This window comes from Mytilus galloprovincialis, chromosome 1 (assembly GCF_965363235.1).
Source record: "Mytilus galloprovincialis chromosome 1, xbMytGall1.hap1.1, whole genome shotgun sequence".
In the NCBI taxonomy this organism is placed as follows: Eukaryota; Metazoa; Mollusca; class Bivalvia; order Mytilida; family Mytilidae; genus Mytilus; species Mytilus galloprovincialis.
This window is the reverse complement of record NC_134838.1, coordinates 66,382,737-66,410,291: the sequence shown is the minus strand read 5'-3', so window position 1 is coordinate 66,410,291 and position 27,555 is coordinate 66,382,737. Positions and strand designations below refer to the sequence as shown.

The 27,555-nt window shown below is 31.0% G+C and overlaps 1 protein-coding gene across 1 annotated transcript; it reads right to left on the bottom strand.

Annotated features, from left to right (window-relative positions):
* Positions 1–221: 221 nt before the first annotated feature.
* LOC143041892 (uncharacterized) lies at positions 222–26,345 on the bottom strand. The gene is made up of 5 exons (XM_076214062.1): positions 25,791–26,345; positions 16,755–16,904; positions 13,948–14,070; positions 13,371–13,491; positions 222–1,892 (listed from the first exon to the last, which is right to left on the bottom strand). Exons 1-5 carry the CDS (start codon positions 26,092–26,094, stop codon positions 1,661–1,663), a joined length of 930 nt encoding a protein of 309 aa, XP_076070177.1. The 5' UTR covers positions 26,095–26,345; the 3' UTR covers positions 222–1,660.
* Positions 26,346–27,555: the final 1,210 nt, after the last annotated feature.

Sequence of the window (27,555 nt, the reverse complement as noted above, 5' to 3'; positions counted from 1 at the left end):
GTCGGATTATTGTCGCTTTGACACATCCCCCATTTCCTTTCTCAAATTTAATGATATTTGGTATGCAATTAAATTTGGGTTGGCATATCTCATTTCCATGGAGATTAAATATGCCCCTTAGCAAAATATTTGCTTATCTAAAAATTTCCTGACAGTTGATATTCATTCTGTTTGGTAAAATGTTTTGTTGTTATAAGTACTGATAAAAAGAAAAATCACCATTAGTCAAATCGATTTATTACTATCAAATGCAAGCATATAAACACGTGAAAAAAAAAAAACTAACACAAATCAATCACAAAGAACTATGAATACTAGCTTTAATGAATGCTTATGGTTGTTGTGGCTTAATAAAACTGTAAAAGAACACATCTCCAAGTGATCGTTTCAGAATCTATATCACTATGGGTATTTGTATTGTTTGTAAGCCAAAAATAGACATAACGTCACGTTATGGGTTGCATTTCTTTTTTTTTTTTTTTTTTTTTGACGTTTTTTTAACAATCACGACGTTTAGAGTAAACTTTTGAAATATTATCCAGAAAACATTAGATTCGATAACAGAGAGCGAATTGTTGAGCGTTTTTATCTATTCACATCGACCAAATGGTTGAAAGCATTTATAATTAAATTGATGGAATTCAATCAATCGGGATGTACTGATGTTATGCTTGGTAGCTAAATGAAAATGAGGAAATTTTTAAACGTAAAACGAAAAAACGTAAGGCATGATTTATATTACAAGGCAGAAAATCAAATATGGCCGACAGCAACAAACTACAACTCTGGATTCCAATTAAGATAGATTTGTGTTATTGATATTTAAATCATCATTTTCTTTTCTTAGCATGAGATTTAATACTTACAGCTTAAAGACAGGAGTGGCTTAGTGTATTTTTGAAAACCTCGAGTCGAATGGTAAACAACATCTCTACATTCGCTTGTTATTATCAAAAATATTAACATGCTTTATTAAACTTTCATGTAAAAAGAAAAATCCCTATCTTGAAAAGAAATGTCTCTTAAAACTAATCGCAATATATGCTTAAAATCTATATTTTTGTCAGCATAGTAATAGTACATTATCGATCAAAATTCGTTAAATGATCAGATATATCCAATAAGTATATGAAGATTGTTAATATTGCATCACCAATACTAAATACGTGGAAAATGAACGTTAAACAAAGTCGGGCATTACATCAGAAAACAATGTTAGATATAAAAGTATAAGAGAAATATATATTTTTTTCTAAAAATCAAAATAAGATATTTCTGCAAATTCAACAGTGTCTTAGATTTCATTCGAAAACAAATATCACATATATTTTTGGATATCCCAACCCTTATACAGAAAGTTTCTGTAGTTAAAAAAAAGTATAATAAAAATTTTAAAATGGGAATTCCTTTATAAACACTGACAAAAACAAAGACTATCTATCAACGAAACAAGTGAAAAACAAATGACATATTCCTGAATTAGTACAGGAATTTATAAAGTTAAATAGAATATAGTAAAAAAAAGGTATCAACACTGAAACTTTGATATGAAGTATGCGATCGCTTCTTCGCAAAATCATGCTAAATTTAACCATAAAATAACACACTAATTAGTCAGTCAAACACTTAAATCTAATGATTTTCTACATCCCGACAGTTTTTAGCTGTAGTAACAAAAGAAAAGTTTAATTCCTATATCTGGTGTGATTCTTTCCATACTTGGGTACGATCCTCCAAATGCATCATTGTTATTAATACCTTCTGTCTCCCAGAAAACCCATTCCTCGACAGCAGTCATACCATTCACGGCTTGGCATGTCGTTCCTTTCTTAAACAGTACAAACGGGGCCGCTGTAGGCAATACCATTGGAGATGTTGTTGAACTGTCGTTTCTGAAATTGTAAGCAAATGATTCCAACAATCATATAAGATAAGGTACTTGATGGAGATATACCTATATGATATAAGCAAAATATAATTAGCAAAAAATTTATCCTTTAAGCTGTCATATAATCTTGATAGTGCATTCACTTCATTATATTGGTCCTGTTCATGCTGTTTGTCTTTAATTTTTGTTTGTTTTATTATTTTTTTTTTTTTTTTTTTTTTGCTTTTTTAGAAAATAAATCAAATTTCATAATGTTTTACTCCGTGCCTTCTTTAAATACGGGTTTACTTAAAAAACAATGGTATTAAACAAGATTATAATTTATGGATTAAACATCTTTAACATGTTTGATTAAATACGTCCATTATTATCAATTGAATATTAATGGCTAAAATCAACGATAAAGTTTGGAGAAAAGTGTATTGTATTTTAAGCTCCGACTGCATATAGGTGATTTGATGGTGACGTTATCTAAACAAAATGTTCGTTACACACGATGTTGCATTAGAATGTGACATAATTAGTATATGCAATTTGACAATATCAGATACATGTATGCAACTCTATTTTACAGTTTTCATTGACATTTTTCAAACAGCTTAAAACGACAGTCTTTTGGTGGAATTTATTCGTTATTCGATATTGGATGTTCATTCGAAAGAACAGTCGCTTGCCTCAAGTTGCCCATTGAAAATAAGATGTTTCACAATATGCATGTAGATGTAAGTAGTACTAGGGGTATGTTATCACTCCCAAAAAAAACTCAAATCTGTAAATAGTATTTCTAAAGGAGAACCCCAATAAAGCAGATGTCTATATGTGGGGGTTATAACTTCTATGAATAGATGTGAGACGTCACCTGCACACCTGTTTCGGGTTATAACCTAAATGTTATCGATTGTTGTAAACTTAATGTGGAGGTTATGAATATTGAATGAGACGCTTGTACTTATTGGTTTTTAATTTATTCACCTGTGTTTTTCCCTTACTTTAAGTAGATTTAAACATACATATATTTACTATATAGAAATCAGTCTGTAATGAGTTTTTTTTTATCTATGTTTTGAAATGTCAAACCTACTTTAAAGGAAATTAAGACGGTGAGTAGCGTTAAACATTTTTTTTTTTTTAATTAAATTTGTTTTTCCACTCGAACTTTTATTATTGTTTTAGAAAAAAAGTTGATTTGATTTTTTGTAGGTTCGCTTTTTACCAGAGGGAAGAATTAAAGAATTACACCCCAAGGCAGTCTGGTATTTTGCCTCCCGAGAGGCAAGAAAGGGTCATTGGATGACATACGCCATTGACGCCTATCGTTTCAGGCGACGTATTTACACTATGGAGAAGATATGTTCCCGAATTTTATCCCGTGATCACAGAGAAAGGGTGTGTAAAAATTCACGATCTCCCGATAGTATAACCCCCATCCGTAGGTTTCAACCGCACCATCTGTTCTACCGAATCACTATAAATACACGTTTGAAAATTGTTCAGAGTATCAGAATAAGAAAAACAATCCGACTGTCAACATGCAGAAAGAACACATAGACTCCCTTCAGAAAAATTACGTGAAATTGGTAAAAGAAACACCAACAGATGATGTAGCTGATCATTTATATCAGAGTGGGATACTAACAGATGAGTTGAGAGAAGAAATTTTACAGAATTCAAATATTAATTCGAAAACTAGACAACTTATTTCTACAATTCAGAGAAGGGGACCAACGGCATTCGAATGTTTTTGTACAGCACTGGTAGATGAAGGCAAGTCCAGTTTAGTACATCTTTTAAAAGAGTCAACGATTGAACCAGAAGTATCAAAAGATCGATTTATGATACCTATAGAAGGTGATATCTTTGTTGTCGTCAATGAATGGGGTGACCAAAGTGCTAATACACATCCGCAAATACGAAAGAAATTCAGCAGACACGTATGTTCCGACAAACTAGAGGCTCTAAAGAGCCTGTGTCGCTCACCTTGGTCTATGTGACTATTAAACAAAGGAAGCAGATGGATTCATGACAAAATGGTATTTTGGTGATGGTGATGTGTTTGTACATCTTACTTTACTGAACATCCTTGCTGCTTACAATTATCTCTATCTATAATGAACTTGGCCCAGTAGTTTCAGTGGAAAATGTTAGTAAAAATTTTATAAAAATTGTTGAAAATTGACTATAAAGGACAATAACTCCTTAGGGGGTCAATTGACCATTTCGGTCATGTTGACTTATTTGTAAATCTTACTTTGCTGAACATTATTGCTGTTTACAGTTTATTTCTATCTATAATAATTTTCAAGATAACCAAAAACAGTAAAATTTCCTTAAAATTACCAATTCAGGGGCAGGAACCCAACAACAGGTTGTCCGATTTATCTGAAAATTTCAGGGCAGATAGATCTTGACCTGATAAACAATTTAACCCCGTCAGATTTGCTCTAAATGCTTTGGTTTTTAAGTTATAAGCCAAAAACTGCATTTTACCCCTATGTTCTATTTTTAGCCGTGGTGGCCATCTTGGTTGGTTGGCCGGGTCACCGGACACATTTTTTAAACTAGATACCCAAAAGATAACTGTGGCCAAGTTTGGATAAATTTGGCCCAGTAGTTTCAGGGGAGAAGATTTTTGTAAAAGATTACTAAGATTTACGAAAAATGGTTAAAAATTGACTATAAAGGGCAATAACTCCTATATGGGTCAACTGACCATTTCAGTCATGTTGAATTATTTGTAAATCTTACTTTGCTGAACATTATTGCTGTTTACAGTTTATTTCTATCTATAATAATTTTCAAGATAATAACCAAAAACAGTAAAATTTCCTTAAAATTACCAATTCAGGGGCAGGAACCCAACAACGAGTTATCCGATTCATCTGAAAATTTCAAGGCAGATAGATCTTGACCTGATAAACAATTTTACTCTAAATGATTTGGTTTTTGAGTTATAAGCCAAAAACTGCATTTTACCCCTATGTTCTATTTTTAGCCATGGCGGCCATTTTGGTTGGTTGGCCGGGTCACCGGACACATTTTTTAAACTAGATACCTCAATGATGATTGTGGCCAAGTTTGGTTTAATTTGGCCCAGTTGTTTCAGAGGAGAAGATTTTTGTAAAAGTTAACGCAGGACGACGACGGACGACGACGGACGCCGGACGCCAAGTTGATGGGAAAAGCTCACTTGGCCCTTCGGGCCAGGTGAGCTCAAAAGGGAATATCATTGCGTTTGAACCAGTGGCAGCTTTTAGAAATGTATGTGAACAAGATAGATGAGGCTATAGGTCAGATGATTGATGACGTTACAGGGGCTCCTGAAATGACTTTTCATCTTGGTAAAGGTGTGTATGTCTCTGTTAACAAAACGTATCCAACCGTTGATGTCAGACAACGATGGAAGATCCCTGATTCCAATCAGATAGTTTCAACAAAGAAGGGTATTTTTCTAACATATGATAAGTGGGAAGCGTTGAAAGGCACATTTCCTGACGTCAGAGAGAGTGTTTCTGAACTTGAAACCACGACCCCTTGTATTTTATCAGAGGACCATCAAAATCAAGATGGGATGCTCAGGTGTTCAAACTGTAACCCGTTCGCTGAACCTTTATGAAGACATGGTATAAAAACGTTTACAGTTAAAGAGTAATCCATTTTGTCTCCTGTTGGGTCAGAGTACAACATGAGTTCACGAGCAATATCTTTTGAGACTATAGAACGAAATGATGAGCAACCAATTAGGTTTTCTATGGGACACAAAATGCCTTCTCAGTTAAGTTTGGCATCAAATCTTTCCTCAATGTATAAAAGATATTCATTGCGTTTGGACGTGATTAAATGGACTGGTGTCGTTGTTATGCTTGCTCTAATACCCAAAAGTTTAGCTGTAAACAGTGAAATGTCTCGGAGGGTACCCACAAACCAAACGGACTGTAAAAGGATTACGATAGGTCATAAGAACAGTGACCCGGTGATGCACAACACGACCTGTAAACAGTTTGAACAGTTTGATCTCCCGGGCCACTATAAAGTTATTATGTGTTTATTCCGAAAACAAGTCCAGGTAGATATAAGACATCCTAAAAGGTGCAATATACTGTTCAGCACTAAACAATGGCGATATCTGCAGATATTACAATCAAGTATCAACAGTGCTATGAAAAAAGAACTGAGACAACAGACATGATCGATTTGTTTGATGTTATTTTTAGTATACTGTTTATTATAATAAATTTTAAAAATAAAATATCAAATGTTTTGTATTTATTTGAACTGAGAAGTGAACTATTTTCGATCTATCAACATAGACAAATTAAAAAAAAAAACATTCACAACCAATAAAACTGAAATTTCAACCGGCGATTAAGACAAAAGGTAACAGAATAACGAATTTGATCTTAATAAATCCTTAATAAACATGATAAATAAAATGTACACATGAAGAAACTTTATTCAAAATAATAGTTTGTTAAACTATGAGGACTATTTACATAAAATATGGCATGACCCTAACATGCTGCTGCATTTACGGGTTCTGACAAATTATACAACATAGTTAAACAAGAGGGGGAAATGAAAATAGGAAGACACAAAATAAAACAATGGTTACAAAACCAGGACGCTTAAGTCTATCACGGAATAATGTACACAAATTTAAACGAAGTCGATATGTTGTGCATACAATAGATAGTCTTTTAGAAGAATTACACGACAAAAGGTTAACAAATTAATGTATCTGACATAATGATTCTTGCGATTGAAATAGTACTGATTTTTTTAAACTTGTGTCAATGTTCAAAATTGAAATATATTTCAAGTCTACTTAATTATTTTTTTTTCAAACTGTTTTCTCTTTCTCTTTTCTTTTTGATATCTATTCACGTTTTCATTACTTCTTTGTTAATTAAATTAGAAAAAAATATCTTTAGTCAAAACTATTTCATTTCTCAAAAAAACATGTCTTCAAATTTTTTCTCTTGAAAAATTCATTTTGATATTCAATTTCCTTTATTCTCTTTTCATTTACTTATTCACATTGACAAATTCGCTTTTAATTTACTTTTTCGAGTTTGATTTTCAATTAATTTTTTCAATCTTCACTTTCAATTTTCGTTTACTTGATTTGATTTTCATTTACTTGTTTGAAATCTATTCCAAAAACCTTTTTATTAATTGATTTTTTTCCTTCAAAAAACAAACCTGCCATTCAATCTCACTAAAGTTATATTTAAAGATAATAATCAGAAGACGAAAACTATTAGAAGATTTTTTTCTGTCAATGTTTAAAAATGAAATATATTCCTAGTCTACTTAATTATCTTTTTTTCCAACTTTTTTATTTTCATTTTTCCATTTTTATTTTTATTCACGTTTTCATTACTTCGTTATTCAAATTAGAAAAAAAATACCTTTAGTCAAAACTATTCTATTTCCCAAAACAATTCTTCAAATTTCTTTTTCTTTTTCTTTTTTTCTCTTGAAAAATTCATTTTGAAATTCAATTTCCTTTTTTTTTTCATTTTCATTTACTTATTCGATTTCCACTGACTAATTCGATTTTCATTTACTTATTCGATTTTCATTTTTATTATTTGATTTTCAATTACTTCTTTATTTTTATTTTTATTATTTGATTTTCAATTACTTTTTTTATTTTTATTATTTGATTTTCATTTACTTTATTTGATTTTCATTTACTTTATTTGATTTTCATTTGCTTGTTTGAAATCTATTCCAAAAAAACATTTTTATTAATTGATATTTTTCTTCTTCTTTGAAAAAAAAACCTGCCATTTAAGCTCACTAAAATACTTTTAAAGATAATAATTCAGAAAAAGAAAACTATTAGAATTTTAATTATTGAATAAAAATGTCATTACAAAATGTATTTTTTTAAAGTAAAATAAGAAAATTGTATTTTATACCTACACTACAAACCATTAAAAGTCTGAAATGGCCTATATCTGTACTCGACTGTACTGATTTTTACTCTACCAGTCTGAATTCGTCTAAGATTTACTTGATAATACTCGACTGTAGTCTGAACCATACTTAACAGTCTGAATGCGTACTTGACCAGTACTTAACCATTTTATACGAGTCTGAACCGTACTCGACCTAGTCTGAACCGTACTCGACCCAGTCTGAACCATACTCGACCTAGTATGAACCATACTCGACCAAGTCTTAACCAACCTAGACCTATTCTTTGTATCTATCAACTGAATTTTATCAATTTAGGAATTTTTTTAAATAAAAATGAAATTTGAACAACAACTTGAAATTAAAAATGTATTCAATACAGTATTGAAATTAAAATTTCACAATAATGAATCATAATATAACTTCAACTCAATATTAATCAACACTTACATACTAATATATATCAACTATTAAAATATAAATAAAACAAGCTGATCAAATAATCTAAAAAAATGAATTGAGACTAATATTTTCAATATTATTCAAAATGTTATGAATATTTCGGAAGTATTTTATGGTAACTGGACTATAGTATAGATTTATGGTGTCCGTTGAGTTCAGGTAATAATGCAATGAATGTTATTTTTATTAAGATATATATAAAATAGTATATAAAACAACTTAATAACTTTTTAAGAAATGAGAGCTTAATTGTTTTGTTTTATTAAACCAAGAATTTAATATAATCATGATAATAGAATTTTCATAGCAATCCTTGATAACCTTTTAAAAAAGGAAATGTATTCCAAAGTAACAGTAAAAAAAAAATTCAATTAATTTAAGTATTTTTTTGTCAAATTAACATGGCATACATAAAACACTTTAATATGTTCTAATTACCTCAGTACATGTGTGTTTTACAGGTAAAAAGAAAGCCTATTTTCTTAAATTCGTGTATTACTTATCTAGTACATACACGTATATTCGAAAGGCCTTGTTATTTAATTTAAACAGGATGTTGCAATTTTGAATCAGTGTTATTTAGAATTTAATACCTCTGACCAGGTGTGATCTTCTTTATGAGCTTGCCCCCAAGCAGAGGTTATACTTTATATTTCACCACTAATCAGAAAAACAATTTTATTTATTTATTCATTTAATTTTATCTCTTTTTGATATAAGTTATATATAATATTTTTTTTTTTATCTTGAATGTAATCAGAGATATATTTCTTTTATAAGATTAAATTTTTTTATAAATTTTGTTGGCTGTTGTTATATATGTCAGTTAAAAAGAAATTTATTTTAACAGTTACAAAAGTAGAGGTTTTTTGGTCTAGTATGGTTCAGACTGGTCGAGTATTGTTCAGACCTTTGGTTAAGTATGGTTTAGACTGGAAAAAAAGGTCGAGTACATGTCGAGAATGGGTTAAGACTGTTTCAGACTGGTCGAGTAATAGTTCAGACTATTTTCAACGGCAAAGATAAGGGTCAAGTACGATTCAGTACAGTCAAGTATGGTTCAGACTGGGGTCGAGTAATGTCAAGTAAAAGTCAGACCAATTCAGACTGGTCGAGTAAAAATCAGTACAGTCGAGTACAGATATAGGCCATTTCAGACTTTAATGGTTTGTAGTGCTAATAATAAATATACTTAAAGTCATAAGAAACCTCAAATTAAAAAAAATCATGCATATGTTTTTAATAACTAAATGGATAGTTTTCATTATACAACTTATGTACATATACTTTTTTCTGAGGAAAATTCTTTAATTTGTCCACATTTAGAAGAAGTTTATTTGTTTTTAATTGCTTGCTTCCAGGAAGCAATTCGCCGACATATTTTCCGTATGCATAGTGATCTGAGCGTAACCCTCCTCGCAAAAATCCGGCGATCGCAATAACATGGATCTGTCATTAAAATAAACAGTTATCTGATTGTACATGTTAAACACGTGCTCAATACCCATGCTTTTTGTTATTTATTTACTATGAGGTGACAATCGGTAAACTTCGGCTTTAAAACACGACATTTAATGAGCAGCCATATTTGTTAAATCATAACAGACAGAGAGAAAAAAAATGACGATTATACGATATATTTGCGTAAAAAATGACAAAATCGTGCACAGAGTTCTACGTTTATGATATATACATGCATTGGTTCAAGAATTGGATAAACATTATTTTTCACCACTCACTGGTTTCATATGACTTTAAGTTTATATAGGTTTCAATGTACCTTCCCAAAAACAACAATTTTAATTGCTATGTAAACTGAAATATTTAAAATATAATGATGTTCACCATAACTTTTGCTTGAACATTTCAATAACAACAAAAAAACGGGTCTTTAATGAAAAATATATTATAAACATGTCCCCCTTTTCCTTACCATCACCACCTATTTTCAGTTAGTTTATTACTTTTACCAACAGACTTTGTGCTGTTTTATATAAACGAAAATGGCGCAATTTATATTTAACGAATAAGGTACAATGAAAGATCTGTTTACTCGTTCTATTCAAAAAGCAGATGATCAAAATAGGACAGCTGTGCTTACAAAACAATTATTTCACAACACTTTGCAATACCAATATAAAGTATGACTAAGGGTATGGATAAAAATAACGAATGCCTCATTGGTTCAAAGTTAGATCAATAAAGACAAAAACGAAAGGAAGATTAATGCGATTTTTTTTTTATTATAATCAGGTGTTCTATTGTGAATAATAAAAAAAATATTTTCTTTAATTTGTTGAGACGATTCTTACCATTAATTCAGGATGAGGACTTGCTTATTTGAACGCATGTACATAAGTTATATTTCTTGTAACGACTGCTTTCTATCGGTATATCTGAACTCACAGATTGTGTATACGGTCTTTTACATTGACTTGGCTTTTATACCTGTACTCGATAGAAAATAACCGATAAAAATTATAACCCCCAACAGGTGGCTCAGGAATCAACGAAGTCTCTAATTTATTCAAAAGTATAAAAGTATTATAACCCCTAAATAAAGATCAATAAAGACATCTGTCATTTGTCATGGGGTATTTTTAGAAATTGACCGCATATCTTATTATAGTTTCGGTTCAATCATTATAACCCCCCACATATAGACATCTGCTTTATTGGGGTTCTTCCTTAGAAATACTATTTATAGGTTTTGAGTTGGGGGAGATAACATACCCCTAGTACTACTAATGTACATGTTCAAAGAATTTGATGCAATGCGTGCGGGAAATCTTCCAGTTATTTATATTGTACTTAACAGTTAACTTTGCTATATTGTACAGATAATTATATGCAGAAAGTGGGAACATGTATGTCACCCTGTTGCCGTCTGTCCGTACTTCAAAAACTTGTTGTGATTTATTTGTATGATGATGAATTAGAGATCGATTTTGTGATCTTTCAACATTCCCATATGTATACATTTGTAATTGGAGTGGGGAAATTTTATTGTGTTTTAATTGTATTCTTCCACTACCTTACTTGTCAGGCCGATAATCTAATGACGAATTTAAGTCTAGAATGTGTTAATTCTTTGAAAACCAGATTTAATCCACCATCTGAGAATGGAAAAGGGGAATGTGTCAAAGAGACAACAATCCGACCATAGAAAAAACAACAGCAGAAGGTCACCAACAGGTCTTCAATGTAGCGAGAAATTCTCGCACCCGGAGGCTGGCCCCTAAACAAATATACATTAGTTCAGTGATAATGAACGCCATACTAATTTCCAAATTGTACACAAGAAACTAAAATAAAAATAATACAAGAATAACAACATTCCAGCTCCAGACTTCAATTAAACTGATTGAAAGATTATGATTTCATCATATGAATATCAGGCACATTCCTCCCGTTAGGGGTTTTGTATCATACCATCATAACATATATGAGAAGAACATAACATTCCAGTATTCATTGCAACTAAACATACGTTTTATATAACTCTATATAGAAATAAATATAGTTCTGATAGAAACAAGAACGTGTCCATAGTACACAGATGCCTTATCCGCACTTTCATTTTTTATGTTCAGTGGACCGTTAAAATGGGGTACAAAATCTAATTTGGCATTAAAATTAGAAAGATCATATCATAGGGAACATGTGAACCAAGTTTCAAGTTGATTGGACTTCAACTTCATCAGAAATTACCTTGACCAAAAACTTTAACCTGAAGCGGACCAGACGAACGAATGGACGAAAGGACGGAGGCACAGACCAGAAAACATAATGACCATAAATGGCGAATAAGAATACAAAATTAAAGTGTTTTCTGATAAATAGGAACACTTTGCTCAAAATCTGGTTGATTTTTTTTGTACGCAATAAGAATAAGAAGAGGTTTCTGAAAACGTTATATTTGTTCAATCTTTTTGTGTGATTTCGGTCAACTTTAAAGGCTTTCTATTTACCATGTGAAAGCAAAGTCATCATATCAACTATACTAGGAGACACCCACGAAAAATGCGGGCATTTAGAGATTGGTTAAAAGTATGCAAAATGTTGTAGCGGATGTGATTTATGTCTGGATAATTTCAGAAAAGGTACCAAAAGTCATAGGTACATGGAGACAGGACAATTATTTTTAAACCCTCTCTTTTTTTCCAAAGTCCGTTATTTTTAGTTTTCTGTTAAATTTCATAAATTTTGCGTTTCTGGATATTTTGAACATACGTATGTTATATATAAAGTGTATTTGCTATACATATTAATTATCAATATCAAGTTTCTTCTCCACGTCGATCACTGCTATATTATATAGAAAGTCTCTATATCCTAAAGGAGTATAATCATAGTATACATACAGAATAACGCGAAAATAATTTTCCTGTCTCCAGGTCCCCGAGTAATTATTAAAATATGAAAAGTAAGTTTAAAGGTTTCAACCGGAAGTCTTGTCTATGACTTAGAAGTCGGTCTCATGACGGACACAATACCCGGCACCATTTTTTCATTTTTCTGCCAAAATAACCCAAAATGAATAATCATAAGAATGGACGACAAATGCGACTATGCATGGTACCTATAGGACACAGAGGCATAATGATCAATTTATTGCAGAAGGAAGAGAAGCGACACACACAATGAGGTCTTCTCGTTCAATAGTATAGATAACGTTTATGTATAAAGCGACATTATGCAAATAGGAATTTGTATAACTCAAATGTTTCGGTTTGTTGATCTTGGGATTAACATGAAATCAAAGATATGGAGCCATTCGAAACGTTATATATGTACTCGTTAATATTGATTATAATTTTTAGGTATTTTTTTTTCTTTTTTTTTTTTTTTTGGTTGGTTTTGTTAGGTAAAATAGCATGCCTAAACGAATGATAACCTTTTTAAAACCTAGAATAAAATATATATATATAACCAATATATTATGTATTTAGATGCAATTATATTTTTCATTATATTTATTTCTTCTACAATGTTTTACTTTGAAGTGTTATCATTTATAAATAGCTTTTAAATCAATCACAGTAGGGTGCATTTGGTATGACCGATTATAAAATAAGGTGTTACGCGCATTTATTACCTGCAACAGTAGAAGATCGTGGTATGATCAACGGTGAATTCACCATCTGGTAAGTCTCCAACAGCTGAATTACTGTTCGTCACATCTTCGTCGTCCCAAGTTATGTATCCAGCGGAAAATCCTATGTAAATTTAGAAAAATAATAGCCAATTCAACTTTTCGTAGTACCTTATCAAAACTTAATCTCGCACATGACATTTTTTTATGGTTTGAAATATGAATGAGTTTCGTTCTCTATCACACACAACGTTTTATGGAGAGAGAAAACATTAACACATTATCTTAATTATATATATAGTTAGCTTTAAGAGCTTATCTTCATCTATATTTTTCTTTTAATATTATAAAATAAAATAAGCACATTAAATGTTCCTGTTGGGCCTGCAGTAATTTCAAATATAATAAGCCAGTTAAAATCTACGACATTTTTCCTTTGCTGGAGAGTTTTTTCATTGGCCATGTTGGCAATTCCTCTTATTTTCGTCTGTCTTTTATCTGTAAAAATTAACCTGGATAACAAAAGAGATAACCAGTTCATACCATTTCAATATGTCGCAAAAAGATTTTATAGACTTACCCAATGGACAGTCTCCAGATTTTAGAATACAATATGATCCCCTAGGCCATGGAGGTTGTTCTGCTACAGCTTCCCCTTGCTTCATACAGAATTCTGTCGTTATTTCAGATGTTGTAATTGTTCCTGCGAAACATATTGTTTTTTTTAATACACATACATGTATGATTCATTGGTTTTTGCCATGCACATTCCCCTCCTGTCTTACTCATTTATAACAGACTGATTCTTGTCACAAGCAGAATAAACCAATGAGTTAATCATAAAAGGTTTACTCTATCAGACAATCTCAATGTGACCCTTTTTTTTTTTTTTTGGTTTCGCACTCGTATTTCATTTTAATGTGTTGATCGCTTTAAACTTTTATTTGTTGTTGTTTTTTTTCATTGGTTTAGGTGCTTTCCGTCTTTTTCATATTTTAAAAAATAGAATCCAAACAAACACATATACATAGACTTCTAATAAATGAGAACCTCCAGACTCTATGAAATCTATCGGTGAACTTAGAAGCTCTTGAAAGATCATTAATTCGAAACTCTGAAACAGCAGTGACGTTTTCTTTGCTAAACTATCAGTTAAAGTCAACGTAGCGAAGTAATATTGACGTATTTTGGAGTTGACAGTAATTCATGTTTTTGTGACGATGACATAATCAACTATAAGTTGATTGCATTGAGTAACCGTACGTCCTTCAAGAACGAGCAAAACCCATACTATAAAGAAAGCTTTGAAAATCTAGGGATCGCAAAATGTGAAAAGGTAATAAATGTATGGCCTAGCTTATGTTAAAACTTTAAACGAAAGACAAATAGGAAAGACGGCTACCAATAACTCATATAAACCAAAGGCTTCTGTCTCGAAACAGACACGTTTAGAATATGACACGGTTAAGCAGCTTTGAGGGGGCCCAACACTCCTGACAAACTAGGACAGTAGTGTATAATGTAACCGCTGAGCATTAAACATTATCACACAATGGCTCAACTCCTTATATGAGTATTAAGATTAATACTACTCGCAAGAATATATACTAAGACCTAGTTCATAGCCATATTCAATAACTGAATATACTATTTTTTTCAGATTGAAATACAAATCACTATGTATCTCCACTTAGTTAAGTATAAAGACGCTATAGACAGTCAAATAAAAAATAAAGTTAAATTAATAAAAAGTGTTGACACGATGCAGGACCATTAATGCTCAAGTGGTAAAATTTAATTCGATACATAACAGTTTGACAAACACAAATTCTGATCATTGAGAAGTTTAACATTTCCTTGACAATTAAACGTGATTAAATCGTTCACCTGACTTTTACATAGGTATCTCTCTTTAATGTGATAAACCGCCTTAAGTGGTACTCAAATAACTCAATTAACGGACAAAAATACATTGAAAATATTAAAACATTGAAATTAAACTCTATTTTAAAAACGATACAGGTAGTATTTTGAGATCTTATCAATATCGTTTTAAAAATTAATAACTTTTCGGAAGAAGATTAGTATTTGAATATAACGTCATCCTATACAATAAAACATATGATAGTTTTCACGCATTGAGAAGTTTAATTAGCTTAAAATAGCTTTTTAAGCTTTGAATAGCTTGTATTACTTTACAAAGATGTAATTCGGTATCCAAATGCCCGTTTTGACAATCATAAATGCTTTCGTCAATAATTTAAAATACACGCAATAATGCATTTATGAAATTAGTATATAAAGAAAGCAGTTGTTCGTAGGACACGGAATAGTTTTACCACAATGGTTAAAAATAAGCATCTATGTTTGAATATAATATTTTAAAAGCTTTTTCCTGTTTACAGCTTATGCGACACCTTCTCAGTTCAATTAAATTCCGTTTTGATAATGGACGTTCATTGTTTGATATTTTCTCTTTTCCTGAATCGCAGTGAATGAGCTATTTATTGCACATTATTACATGGATAGAATTAATTTTATTACGTTTTGATGATATGTGTAAACAGCGATTCAACTTTTTTCGTCTTCTATTTTTTGCTCATTGTTTAAACACAATACTGTGAAATTAGATGCATTGCATAACAAAGTAAAATTTTGAATTGCTGCATTAAAATATCATCGATATATCTTCCTACTTTAGTCTGTTGTTTTGAAAAAATGATTTTGGTAATACTGTCGCTAAGATTACATGACGTATTGAAACAATTATAATACATATGTAGGTATCAAAGTCTTAACAAAATGTAAACTATACAAGTCATAGTATACATATAATAGTATAAATGCAGCAGATAATCGCATGAAACATATTAGTGATATTACAAAATGACAGATCTTAATTTTGGTGCACGAAATATGAATTAACTATCAGTTTTATAAAAATATGAATAGAATTGTGTTTATTCTTTGGTTTTCTATGTTGTGTGTGCTGTTGTTTGTTTGTCTTTTTCATTTTTAACCATGGCGTTGTCAGTTTGTTTTAGATTTATGAGTTTGACTGTCCCTTTGGTATCTTTCGTCCCTCTTTTGTACCCAAGAGAGCGCTAAAGGTGGTCTTTTTTAATGACTTAAAATATAATACGATTGCCTACTGTTATAGACCTTGTCCGAGTATTGCTAATAATAAAAGATTGATAAAAATCTGACAGGAATTGCACCGGATGAACGGACAAACACGGATGCACGGACGTCCGGTATTTATATGCCCCCTGCAAAGACGGTAAGTAATATGGTTGCTGAATGATGCTTAGATTGACAACACTGCCATTGTGCTTGAATTGTTGTACAACCTATGCATTTTTTTACAAAAGTTACAACAATGATTACCTTTTAAATGGACTGCATTTGTTATAACTGATAGAACATTATTTCCTTCGGTGTCTTGGGTGATTTGGCCTGTTTTCCACGTAGGAACCGGACATCCGCTTGTAGTTCCCATCAAACCAAAGGATCCTATTGGCCATAATTCGTTGTTGACTGAAAAAGATAAGTTAATAGGATGTGTTTTGATGTGATGTACAGATCATATAGCTTACTGGTCATCAATGAACTGAATAAATGATATATTAATAATTCAAACCTTATATTTGGATACCTTTTTTAAAGATCTTTCCCGAGTCTCTAAAATATTCTAAGGAATACGTTTGTTTGGTCTCATGTGTCTCTGCTTGTGCGGTGATAAACGCTGGGAATGCTACACGCAGATTTATTGTTCAGCAATTGTCATTAATATGGCTACTTAAAGGTACAGCATACTAGTTTGCAATGTGCAAAAGAATAATTGTTATCTATATTCTATAAATTTCTTCCTCTGGCTACCGATTTGTTGTCGAGTCAAAAAGGTCATTCCTTAAACAGCTCTATGGGAGTAGAAGCGAGATCATAAAGAAATAATTTAACACTGTGATCCAATATATGTTTCAGATCGTCAAACCAAAATCTTGATGACTTCAACCAAATGAAAGTTCTGGTGTTTGAACTCCTAGAGTGAAATTTGGAAAAGATTCTGGATAAAGGAACTGCATGTTTCCATGTTCATATTAAATTACTGTGATGTTTAAGGTGGTTGTTGTTCACTCTTTCAAGTACATTATCCTGTAAAAAAACTTTTTTATTAATGTCGTTTTGTTTTAACCGCATTCGAACTTTTCCGCTCATTCACAACTTTATAAGACACGAACCAGCAGTTTGTATTATTTAAGCATTTTAAATTATTTTCCTAATGAAAAAACGGTCAAATGTATTTTTTTTAAAAAACACATATTTCAAAATGTAACCCTAGTATTGTATAAAATTATAATCTAACTGTAATAAATTACATCTCTACACTTGAATGCCGCATAAAAAAAGAAGCCCCAATAAAGAATATGTTATGATGCATGCAGAAATAAAGCTGCGTTCTCATATAATATTTCAGTCTGACGTCAAAATTTTTCTCAACGCATCTTTTAGATGAAGATGGATCGATGGCTGTTTAACCGTTAGTGGCAAATTCAAAGCATATTCAGAACGAGATATCAATCCGATATGTTCATGCACCCTGCTTTGTACACTGCTGATACACTGAGTCACATTTTAAACGTGCTAGTATTCAATATAACAGTCCATAAGAAGACGTGTTAATTAACTTGGTCACACTATTCTTACTTAGAGTCGACAAGTATTTGCTCTTACTCTATAATGGCCTGTGCTTAACGGAGAAGCACCAAATATCAATTTTAAAGTCATTGATTTGACCCAACCGCGGATTGAGGCGCTATAGATGGTATAATACACCCTAATTGATTCGAGACAGATTATTTCACTATCACCCTTTCTAAAGTAGTTGTAAGAGAGTAAAACAAAAACATTTTCATTGTCATCTTTTTCATACAATTTTCATATTTGTACTTAGTAATGACATATATCAGATTGAAAACTGTTTCTAAACTATTTGCAAAGTAGGAGTGTTATGCTGGCTGGCTTGTTTGCCACCCTCTTTATTTGAAATGTTTTAGAATGAAATTTAATACGATTTCTTTAATATTGATCACGGTTTCTGTGTTCTAGTATATTAGTTGATTGGTGGGTTAGTTACTATAACTTGAACATTTCTCATAAACAAAAAAAATATCAATTAAGAGTTAACGATAAGGTTGTAGCGTCTATGCATTTTTAATAAGTTCAGTTCAATTTGAATGTATCCTTTATAAGCAATCAAGATGATATTACCAAATAAACTCATCATAGGTACCAGGGCTAAATTTAGTATATACGCCAGACGCTAAATTTATTTGTGTAATAAAGAAATGGTGTTTAATATTGTTCTAAATGCTTTTTGTTTCAATAATGTCGATTATTTTTCTACAATATGCAGAACAAAAGTTAAAACGAACCTTTGTTTGCATTTTTCGAGTCATAAATGATTAACTCGTTATGCGCATTACTCTTATGTGCACCTCATAAATTGAAATGCATTTCCAAAATGCTTCATTCCACACAGTAAATAACATTTGAATATAGATAAAAGAAAAGCATATTGTTTGAAATTCAACATATTAGATTTTTTTGGGGTTATAAATTAGAAACAAATGAGATATAGATAATACCGTGAATCAAATCACACATATTAATGAGACGGAAGTATTTGTTTAAGTTAAATATTATTTGCAAAGAAGAAAATACCAACGCCATATAATTAATTTATCATCCCATTTAAATTTCAAAGACCCAGAAATGATTGTCAGACTATTTGAACCTTTACAGCAGCACTATAGTTTCAAAGTTCACCACAAATTTTACGTTAGTCTAGCTAGACTTCCGTGGTCCTTCATATACTGGAAAATCCTTAAGATTATAATCATCTTACATCCAATGGACAACCATCCCGACAATAAAATTACCCTTGTAAACGAGAGATACGCATTGCTCACTTCTCATGCGGTGTAACAGCACAATATAAGAACAAACTGTAAAAATCAGCAGCAATTGGTTTTCCTAAAAAAAATCTGTAGGACGCACAAAAAGTACAGACGTAAAACAATACACAAAATACCGATATATTGAAATCACAGTTATTGAACGCTAATTAAAATCTATTAGTATACGAATATATAAATCTTGTTCTATCAGACTAATGTATTATCAGTACATATTCTACAGGTTTAGTGTACTAACGTCGCAAACAATATGAATGTCTGCTTCGATGTTTTGTTTGCTACCTAGGACAACTCGTTACTCAGTTTTCTGAACAAAAGGGCGGGGAGGGTGTAAATATTTTGCGTCGGCAATTGTATTATTTTTAATGTCTCATTCCCAGTTTGTATTTGACTCTCTTATTAAGTTTATTATTCATAATTGTATGTTACAATACATACATTAAAGTATTTAACTTCACATTAATTAAAACTAATTGATGGTCTTGTTCTTCATGTTTATAACAAGTTAATGTTTTATTATATTGGGGAAAAATTGAAACTATCATCATTAAATTTTAAGATGAAAACAAAAATATACGATATGATCTTTCCCAATTTAAAAACAAATGTTTCAGATTTTTACTTAACTTTTTACATGATAATTGGTCATTTAAAATACTTTGAAGGTGGATTAAAAAAAACTTCTCTATTCTTATTTTTAGGGCAATATTTTCTATCCTTTATTTTCCCCCCAATTATTCTTTATTATGTAAACTCTATCTACACCCTCATTCATCATCAGCAGCGTTAGACTAACCACTTTCGAAGAATACTTAGCAAACTACTTTTGCTGGAACTATGACCTTGAATGTTGAATAAGTTTTTATTTTCTCTACAGTCAGTCATTGTACCTTTTTCACTGTCTTGTGAGCGAATGGTGTTTGCCTTTCTTTGTTTTTCAGTTTTTGTTACAATGAAAACATTGGATCGTTAACATTAACATTTTTTTCATTTTTTTGCCATGGCGTTCGCAGTTTATTTTCGACTTTTGAGTGTAACTGTTACTTTGGTATTGTTCGCCTCTTATTTGATATCTTGTTGTTAATGTTTCTTGAATTTTTGAGAATAGCTACTTCACAATAAATCAGTTAGGTTATCTAATAATTTGTGGTTTATGATGAAAAGAATTTTGATCACCACAATAAGACAGATTATCTGACTATCACATTTCCTACATGTAGTTTCAGTTACTGTAGGAGAGTAAAACAGTACAATTTTCATCTTATGCATACAATTTTTGGATTTATGTTTGGTAATAAAATCTCTGTGATTAAACACTTTTTGTAATCTATATGCAAAGTATGTGTGTATGTGTGTTACATTGTAACCTGGCTAGCTAGTTGGTAAGATGGTGTGTCAATGAAATTAACCTACATTCCCTTTATTTGAAACATATAAAATAAAAGTTAATCCATTTTTTTTTTTTGGAAATTCGGCACAATTTCGGTGTTGTATAATATATCAATTTATTGTTACAATTTCTGAAATTTCAACATTTCTCATAAACAAAAAATATCAATTAAGAGTTGACGATAACATTGCAGCATGAATTTTTAATAAGTTTATGTTGATTTAAATATATCATTTATAAGCAATTAAGATCATATCACTAAAGCTATACCGTTAATTCATTTGGTTTGTTTAATTTGAAAATAAGCATATTAATTTTTGTGATTAATATTCTTCTATTTTCTTTTTGTTTCAATAATGTCGATTATTTTTCTACAATATGCAGAATAAAAGATAAAACGAACTTTTGTTTGCATTATTCAAATTATAATTATTAACTCGTTACGCGAATTACTCTCCTGTGAACTTCATAATTTTAAATTGCATTTCCAAGATGCTTCATTCTAAACATTTAATTATATTTGAATAAAGATAAAAGAAAAGCATATTATTTGAAAGTGATAATGTTTTAGGGATTATAAAATAGATACAAATGAGAAATAAATAATACCGTGAATTAAATTACACGTTTTAATGAGACTGAATTATTTGTTTTAGTTTCATATTATTTGCGAAGAAGAAAATACAACGCCATATAATCAATAAAGAATAATTTCAAAAAATCAGAAACGGTTCCAAGACTTTCTGAACCTTGAACGCGCTTTATAGCGAGTGAATTCTTGTTTTAAAATCCAAGACCGAATTTTAGACTTTTTATACAGAAAAATACTTTTAAGTAATCATCTTACATCCACTGGACAACTACCCCAACAATAAAATTATCCTTAAGTGATGCGGATCAAAGTAAACTGAATGCAATCAATTTAAGGCATTACTAGAGTAAACGAGATATATTTATTTCTTAGTCCTCAAAAGATCGGTATGACGCACGTTTATAATGAAGACATAATTTTTGCCAAGCAACAAACCAACAACGAATCCCCTCTCTTCCTTCCCTGAACTAATCACCACCACCAATCAATACTACTCCCAAAAGTTGCTGCAATTTATTCTAAACGTGCGTAGACCGTGGCGCTCACTCTGGACGTGTTATTGGAAATAACGTCCAAATTTCAGCGACGTTGCGTAGTTATACTTCCAAACGAACACCCCGCTTTTACCCATGTTTTAGTCGGTTATACTGTCCTTGTTAAATGCAATAATGAAACGCGATCGAAATACGCATAGATCTGTCATTTAAATAAACTATTATCAGATAGTACATGTTATACACGTTCTCAATCTCCATGCTTCTTTGTTGATTGTTTACTATAAGGTGACAATCGGTAAACTACGGCTTCAAAGAACGACAATTGAGTAGCTGTCATATTTTCACATTATAACAGACAGAGAGAAAAAAAAGATGACGATTAAACGATATGTTTGCGTAAAAAAAATGATAAAATCTTACACAGAAGTCTAAGTTCATGATATATACATGCATTGGTTCAAGTATCCTTTTTGAATTTTCCTCGGAGTTCAGTATTTTTGTGATTTTACTTTTATGTTATCCATTCCTTTGAAGTGTTTGGAATATTGATTTTAACATTTAATGGGGACTTTCTGTTTGGAATTTCCTAGCGTTCGGTATTTTTGTGGTTTGAGTTTCTGTGTTATGTCTACTTTTTTTTATCTTTTTTTTTTGGTCATGGAGTTGTCATTTTATTTTCGACTTATGAGTTTGAAGGTTTATGTGGTATCTTTCGCCTCTTCTTTAATATCTTGTTGTTAGTATTTCATGAATTTTTAAGCATAGCTACTTCACAATAAAGCAAGTAGCTTGTTATTTTTGTTTTCGGTCTGTGATGAAAAGAATTTTGATTACTACAAAATATGAAACAGCAAAGAGTAGAATTTTGAAGCTGGCGATTTTGAAGATTTTCTGCAATCTTGAGTAATATATCATAGCGGACAGTTATATATATGATTTTTGAAAGAAAGAGCTCGGAGATAACAAATGACGATCGACAGAAAACTGGCTAGAATTGCTAATTAAGATCATAATTGTAAACATTTCGCCAGGAGCGGCATTCGAACACCCGGCTTGTGATCGCTGTAAATGAATTACCTTTATCACTCGGCAACCGCGGTTCCCGTTTTTACAGGTAACCAACATGAAAGTTGAAACAGTACATTAAAAGTGGATGGGTTTTTTAAAACATTTAAAGTATTAAGATGATACGACTTGAAAAGACAATTTGTAGTTTGATGGGGATATCATTTTACAAACAAATTACATTCGACAATGCTGGATTGCGTAGATAAGGTTCTAGTGACAGCGGTCTAGCATCAAATTATATACTGATGATTTCATAACGTGTTTAATTGCGATATGCATTTTCTGAACATCTCTTAACTTAAGTTAGTAAATTTAAATTGATATGCACAATCAATACACGTTTATCCTATTGCATCTGTTTTTCTAAATTTAATATGAAGTCTCAACAAGTTTTAATTAACTTCAAGCAGAAATCATGATTTACATGCTAATAAAATAAAAATACTTTTAGTTTAGATTTTGATCTTTACATCGTTTTTTTTTAAACTTTTTTGAAACATTTATATTACATTTTGCCTGGTAAAATGTGCAGTTTTTACTAATAAAATTAATTTCTTGAGGGCTTTGCAATTCTGTCAAATATTCTATTCTTAATAAATCTCATTTATTGGGTTAGGATCAAGGGAATGCATTCAAATTTGTGTTGTCATGTTATTTATGCATGTGCATATCCGGCCAAGTAAATATTGGCAAATTGATTTCTAAATACTTTTACGAAAGTCATTTTATTAGGTATTTACGATAATTGATTAATTCAAACTTGTTTGTGTAAATATAATCAAATAATACTTTGTTTCTTTTCTAAATGTGTGCGTCAAAGGCATGTAAATTTCACAGGAGTTTGATAGAATATAGATTAATTCAACCATTACTATTTAACGGCTTTTTAAGGTTAAAATTTTATTGATGTGATTCCAATCTTTTGAGAACCAATTTGATTGTCTAATGGTTTTACTCTTAATCGCATAAAAAAAATTGTATCCATGGAAATGTTGACCTATTGACTGCTTTCAAAAACTTTTGGGCACATTCGCACTTGATAAGGTTACAGTAAACCAAATCATTTCGTGAGTAATTTATTTCGCGACTTTTGCCAGTGGAAAATATCGCGAATATAATTTATAGCTCTCTTGTTTCTTAAAAGAGGGACGAAAGATACCAGAGGGACAGTCAAACTCATACATCGAAAATAAACTGATAACGCCATGGCTAAAAATGCAAAAAAGACAAACAGACAAACAATAGTACACATGACACAAAATAGAAAACTAAAGAATAAGCAACACGAACCCCACAAAAAACTAGGGGTGATCTCAGGTGCTTCAGAAGGGTAAGCAGATCCTGCTCCACATGTTGCACCCGTCGTGTTGCTTATGTGACAACAAATCCGGTAAATAGTATAATTCGGTAGGTCACATTCATGAAAGGGAAGGGGATTGTAGTTGCGACGTAAGGGACATATCCAATATCATTTGTGAAACGGTTATTCCACAACGGTCAACCAATTCGTGATGGCGTCCGTAAAATTTACGAAGGGATGATTTTAACTTCACCATTTGGAACTCTTGGTTTAATAGCTTCCTTGTATTTTTTGGCTAAAGGAGATTTTATATTATCAAAAGTTTTGTATTTTTTTCACGAGCGTACTAGATGAAAAGTTACTCACGACTAAAAACATGTGATGCGAGTTCAACAACCATGTTATATGTGTAGTTCAACTGTTCCAAAGGTTCACGTTAATTATTATCATCATTCGAGGGTTACCGTTGTCTGTTAAAATTTTCAGAAACCTTATTCTATTAATAATGAAAAATGCTGGTCTAATTCAAACTTTTGACCATAATCATTATTTGTTAAATAGTTTAAATAAATGCATCCGAAGATCGCTTACAAAATAACTTTGCTAATGACTTAAAATGGAACATAAATTGTAAAATGCATGTTTTATTAATTATCTTGAAATGGATATAGATAGAACAAATCTTGCAAGGGTGAAAAAGCGATGATATCTACCGACTGCCATTTATACCAAATATCTCAAACAAAATAAAACCGATTCATTTGCCCTTAAAAAGCAATTTTAACCACCATGTTTTTTTTCATTTTGTCTGAAGTTTTTGTCCTCAATTGACGTTTTTTTACCAATTTTTAGTCTTTGTAAATATTTTGGCCTCGAGCATAATTGTAAAATGTGCATCTGGTGCAGTTTAATTGGCACCGTACATATTGTAACTACTACTAGTCCATACGTTTTTAATTGTATTACATTTATCATTTCTTGGCCATTATATCCAGCTCTACGTTATGGGCTTTGGTCATTGCTGATGTCATACAGTGACCTATATTTGCGTCGTGTAGTCTATTGTAGAAAATTGTCTTGTTGGCAATCCAACTACATCTTTTTATCTTGATATTGTTTGTATTTCCGTCGTCTTTTTTTTTGCCAGGACGGTGAAAGTTTACTGTTTGCCTCTTTGTTGTAAGATTTTGCTTCATTTACTCTCGTTTCTTCGATGTTAAATTCCTAAACCAAACTTTCAGGTAATGAAGTATTATGGGATTTTTAATCAAATGTAAAAGAAATTCAAAATGAACATGATAAAGAACGTATAATAAAACAATGACCAGTTACTTGCAAAATAGAAATTATTTGTTTTGATCTATTTTTCTAAAAAAAAATAATTAATTATTATTCTAGGGTTTGTTTGAATTTTTATCTATGTATGATTATTATTATTATTTTTAGGGGGGTAGATATGTTATGCTAATTTTCTTTAAAATCTTCAATATAAATACTTTTTTTATCAATAACGAAACAGAAAAAAACAAGAAAATTATTTTTAATATTTCGAGTATGTGATAATAGTAAATTTGTTAACCCTTCCTCTTAAAACTTACCTCTGTGCTTGTAAAACAATGTATTTGGCGAACTGGTACAATTTGTTATATCCGAAATTACGTCACTGAACAGTCGGCACTTTCTCGTTTGTAAATTGTGTGAAAACGAAAAACACTCCTCCTTTCGAGATGTGCATTTTTCTGCACATGAAAGTTTTGATCTAGTGGTCAAACTGTTCAGAAGAAAAATTTCACAATCCTGACCAGTTTCCGTTGTCTGTTTGATAAATTTTTCTTCTATTATTAATGCTAAAACATTCGCTTTAACAGAAAAAAGTATCCCGAAGCTAATTACTACACGCATATCTATTTTAATCTAATTTACATGTTTCAATGTTCATGGTATAAAGTTTCTGATACAATGAGATTAGCCGCACAGAATGCGTAGGAATTGCATACATGAGTTCTTCTGCCCATCGATATCTTAATGGGAACTGTTAAAGTGTTCTGTATTATTCTCTCCTTGCGTATGCAGTGGCAAAAATGGTATTCTTAGATTAAACAAACAAAATAATCAAAGCATAAAATCGGGAATATTTTAAAGAGCATTGCTACGAGTTTCTAATCAAATATTCGAACAGAATAGATACATTTAAGCTTCGCAACACTTTAATTACTTGAAATAAGTTTCATTATCACAGACACATCGGAAATTAAAAATGTACTATAATAAGATGAACAGTATCCTGAAATTAACTGAAATTAACTCTATGGACATTTCGTAGTAATTAAATAAGCTAAATGGATCCATAAACAAAATCTGTAGTTTATACATGAGAGACTTCTATTTTAGCCCTCATCTTATTCAATTCGAAGCTGATTGTAGATCTTTGATAACGTCTGCTTAATTTATTCTCAATGGGGCATCGGTGGCTCTTGATTTGTGTAAAAAAGATTATTTCATTTAAAGAAACGACATTTTTGCTACATATTTATCAAATTTAATCATCGGTGATTGTTTACATTAATATTGGAACACATAATCTTTATACACTGAGTATGAGGTCCGGACCGATTAAATTTATGAGTATATATATGTAGGACTCAAATCTATGGTGGGTTCCAAATATATGGCAGATTTCTAATCTATGACAAATGTGACGTCATGCCATCCCAAATCTATGGCAGATTTTTTATAATCCTAATCTATGGCAAGTTTTTTTGATTTACTGATCTCTGGCGGATTTTTGTTGTTTCCAAATCTATGGCAAATTTTGAGCAAATGGAAAACAATGCAGTACCTATATGATCAATGACTTGTCTGAAACCAGTGGAAATGTAGGACATGTCTTTCAACATTCGTGAAATAATGGTCAACCAAATCGTGATGGTAACCATTTTTTTTTTGTAAATGATGAATTCCTCAATACAGACTTGAAATATGGTGCAACGTAAAAAATAAAATATATATGTATATAATCATGGTACCTATATCTAACCAATTCCCAAGACTAACTAGTAAGTCCCTTAACATAAAAAAAAATTTTAAAAATAGAAATAAACAGTTCGAATTTTAAAATGATATTGATTTCACCGTTAATGCATCTTTTTTTATTTGTTGATAATTTAATTCAAAAAGATATTCGTTAATAATTTAATTTTAGATGTAACAAGTCTTCTGATTGGCTGACGTTATTTTGTTATCAGCCCATAGACATAATTTAGTCATGTGACCGTGACGTCATCAACGTTTTTTCATGGTTTTCTACGGTTTAAAATGGAATTTAGAATTAAATTATAAGAAATGACTGTAATATTTTTTTCT

Bases quoted from the DNA above. Each gene is read 5' to 3' on its own strand.
- LOC143041892 (XM_076214062.1), bottom strand. From the start codon at position 26,094: ATGCGTGTAGTAATTAGCTTCGGGATACTTTTTTCTGTTAAAGCGAAT. The intron at 14,071-16,754 runs GTAATCATTGTT...TATGTTTCGCAG, and splicing joins AAATGCAGTCCATTTAAAAG to GAACAATTACAACATCTGAA. The intron at 1,893-13,370 runs GTAATAAATGCG...TTACAATTTCAG, and splicing joins ACGATCTTCTACTGTTGCAG to AAACGACAGTTCAACAACAT.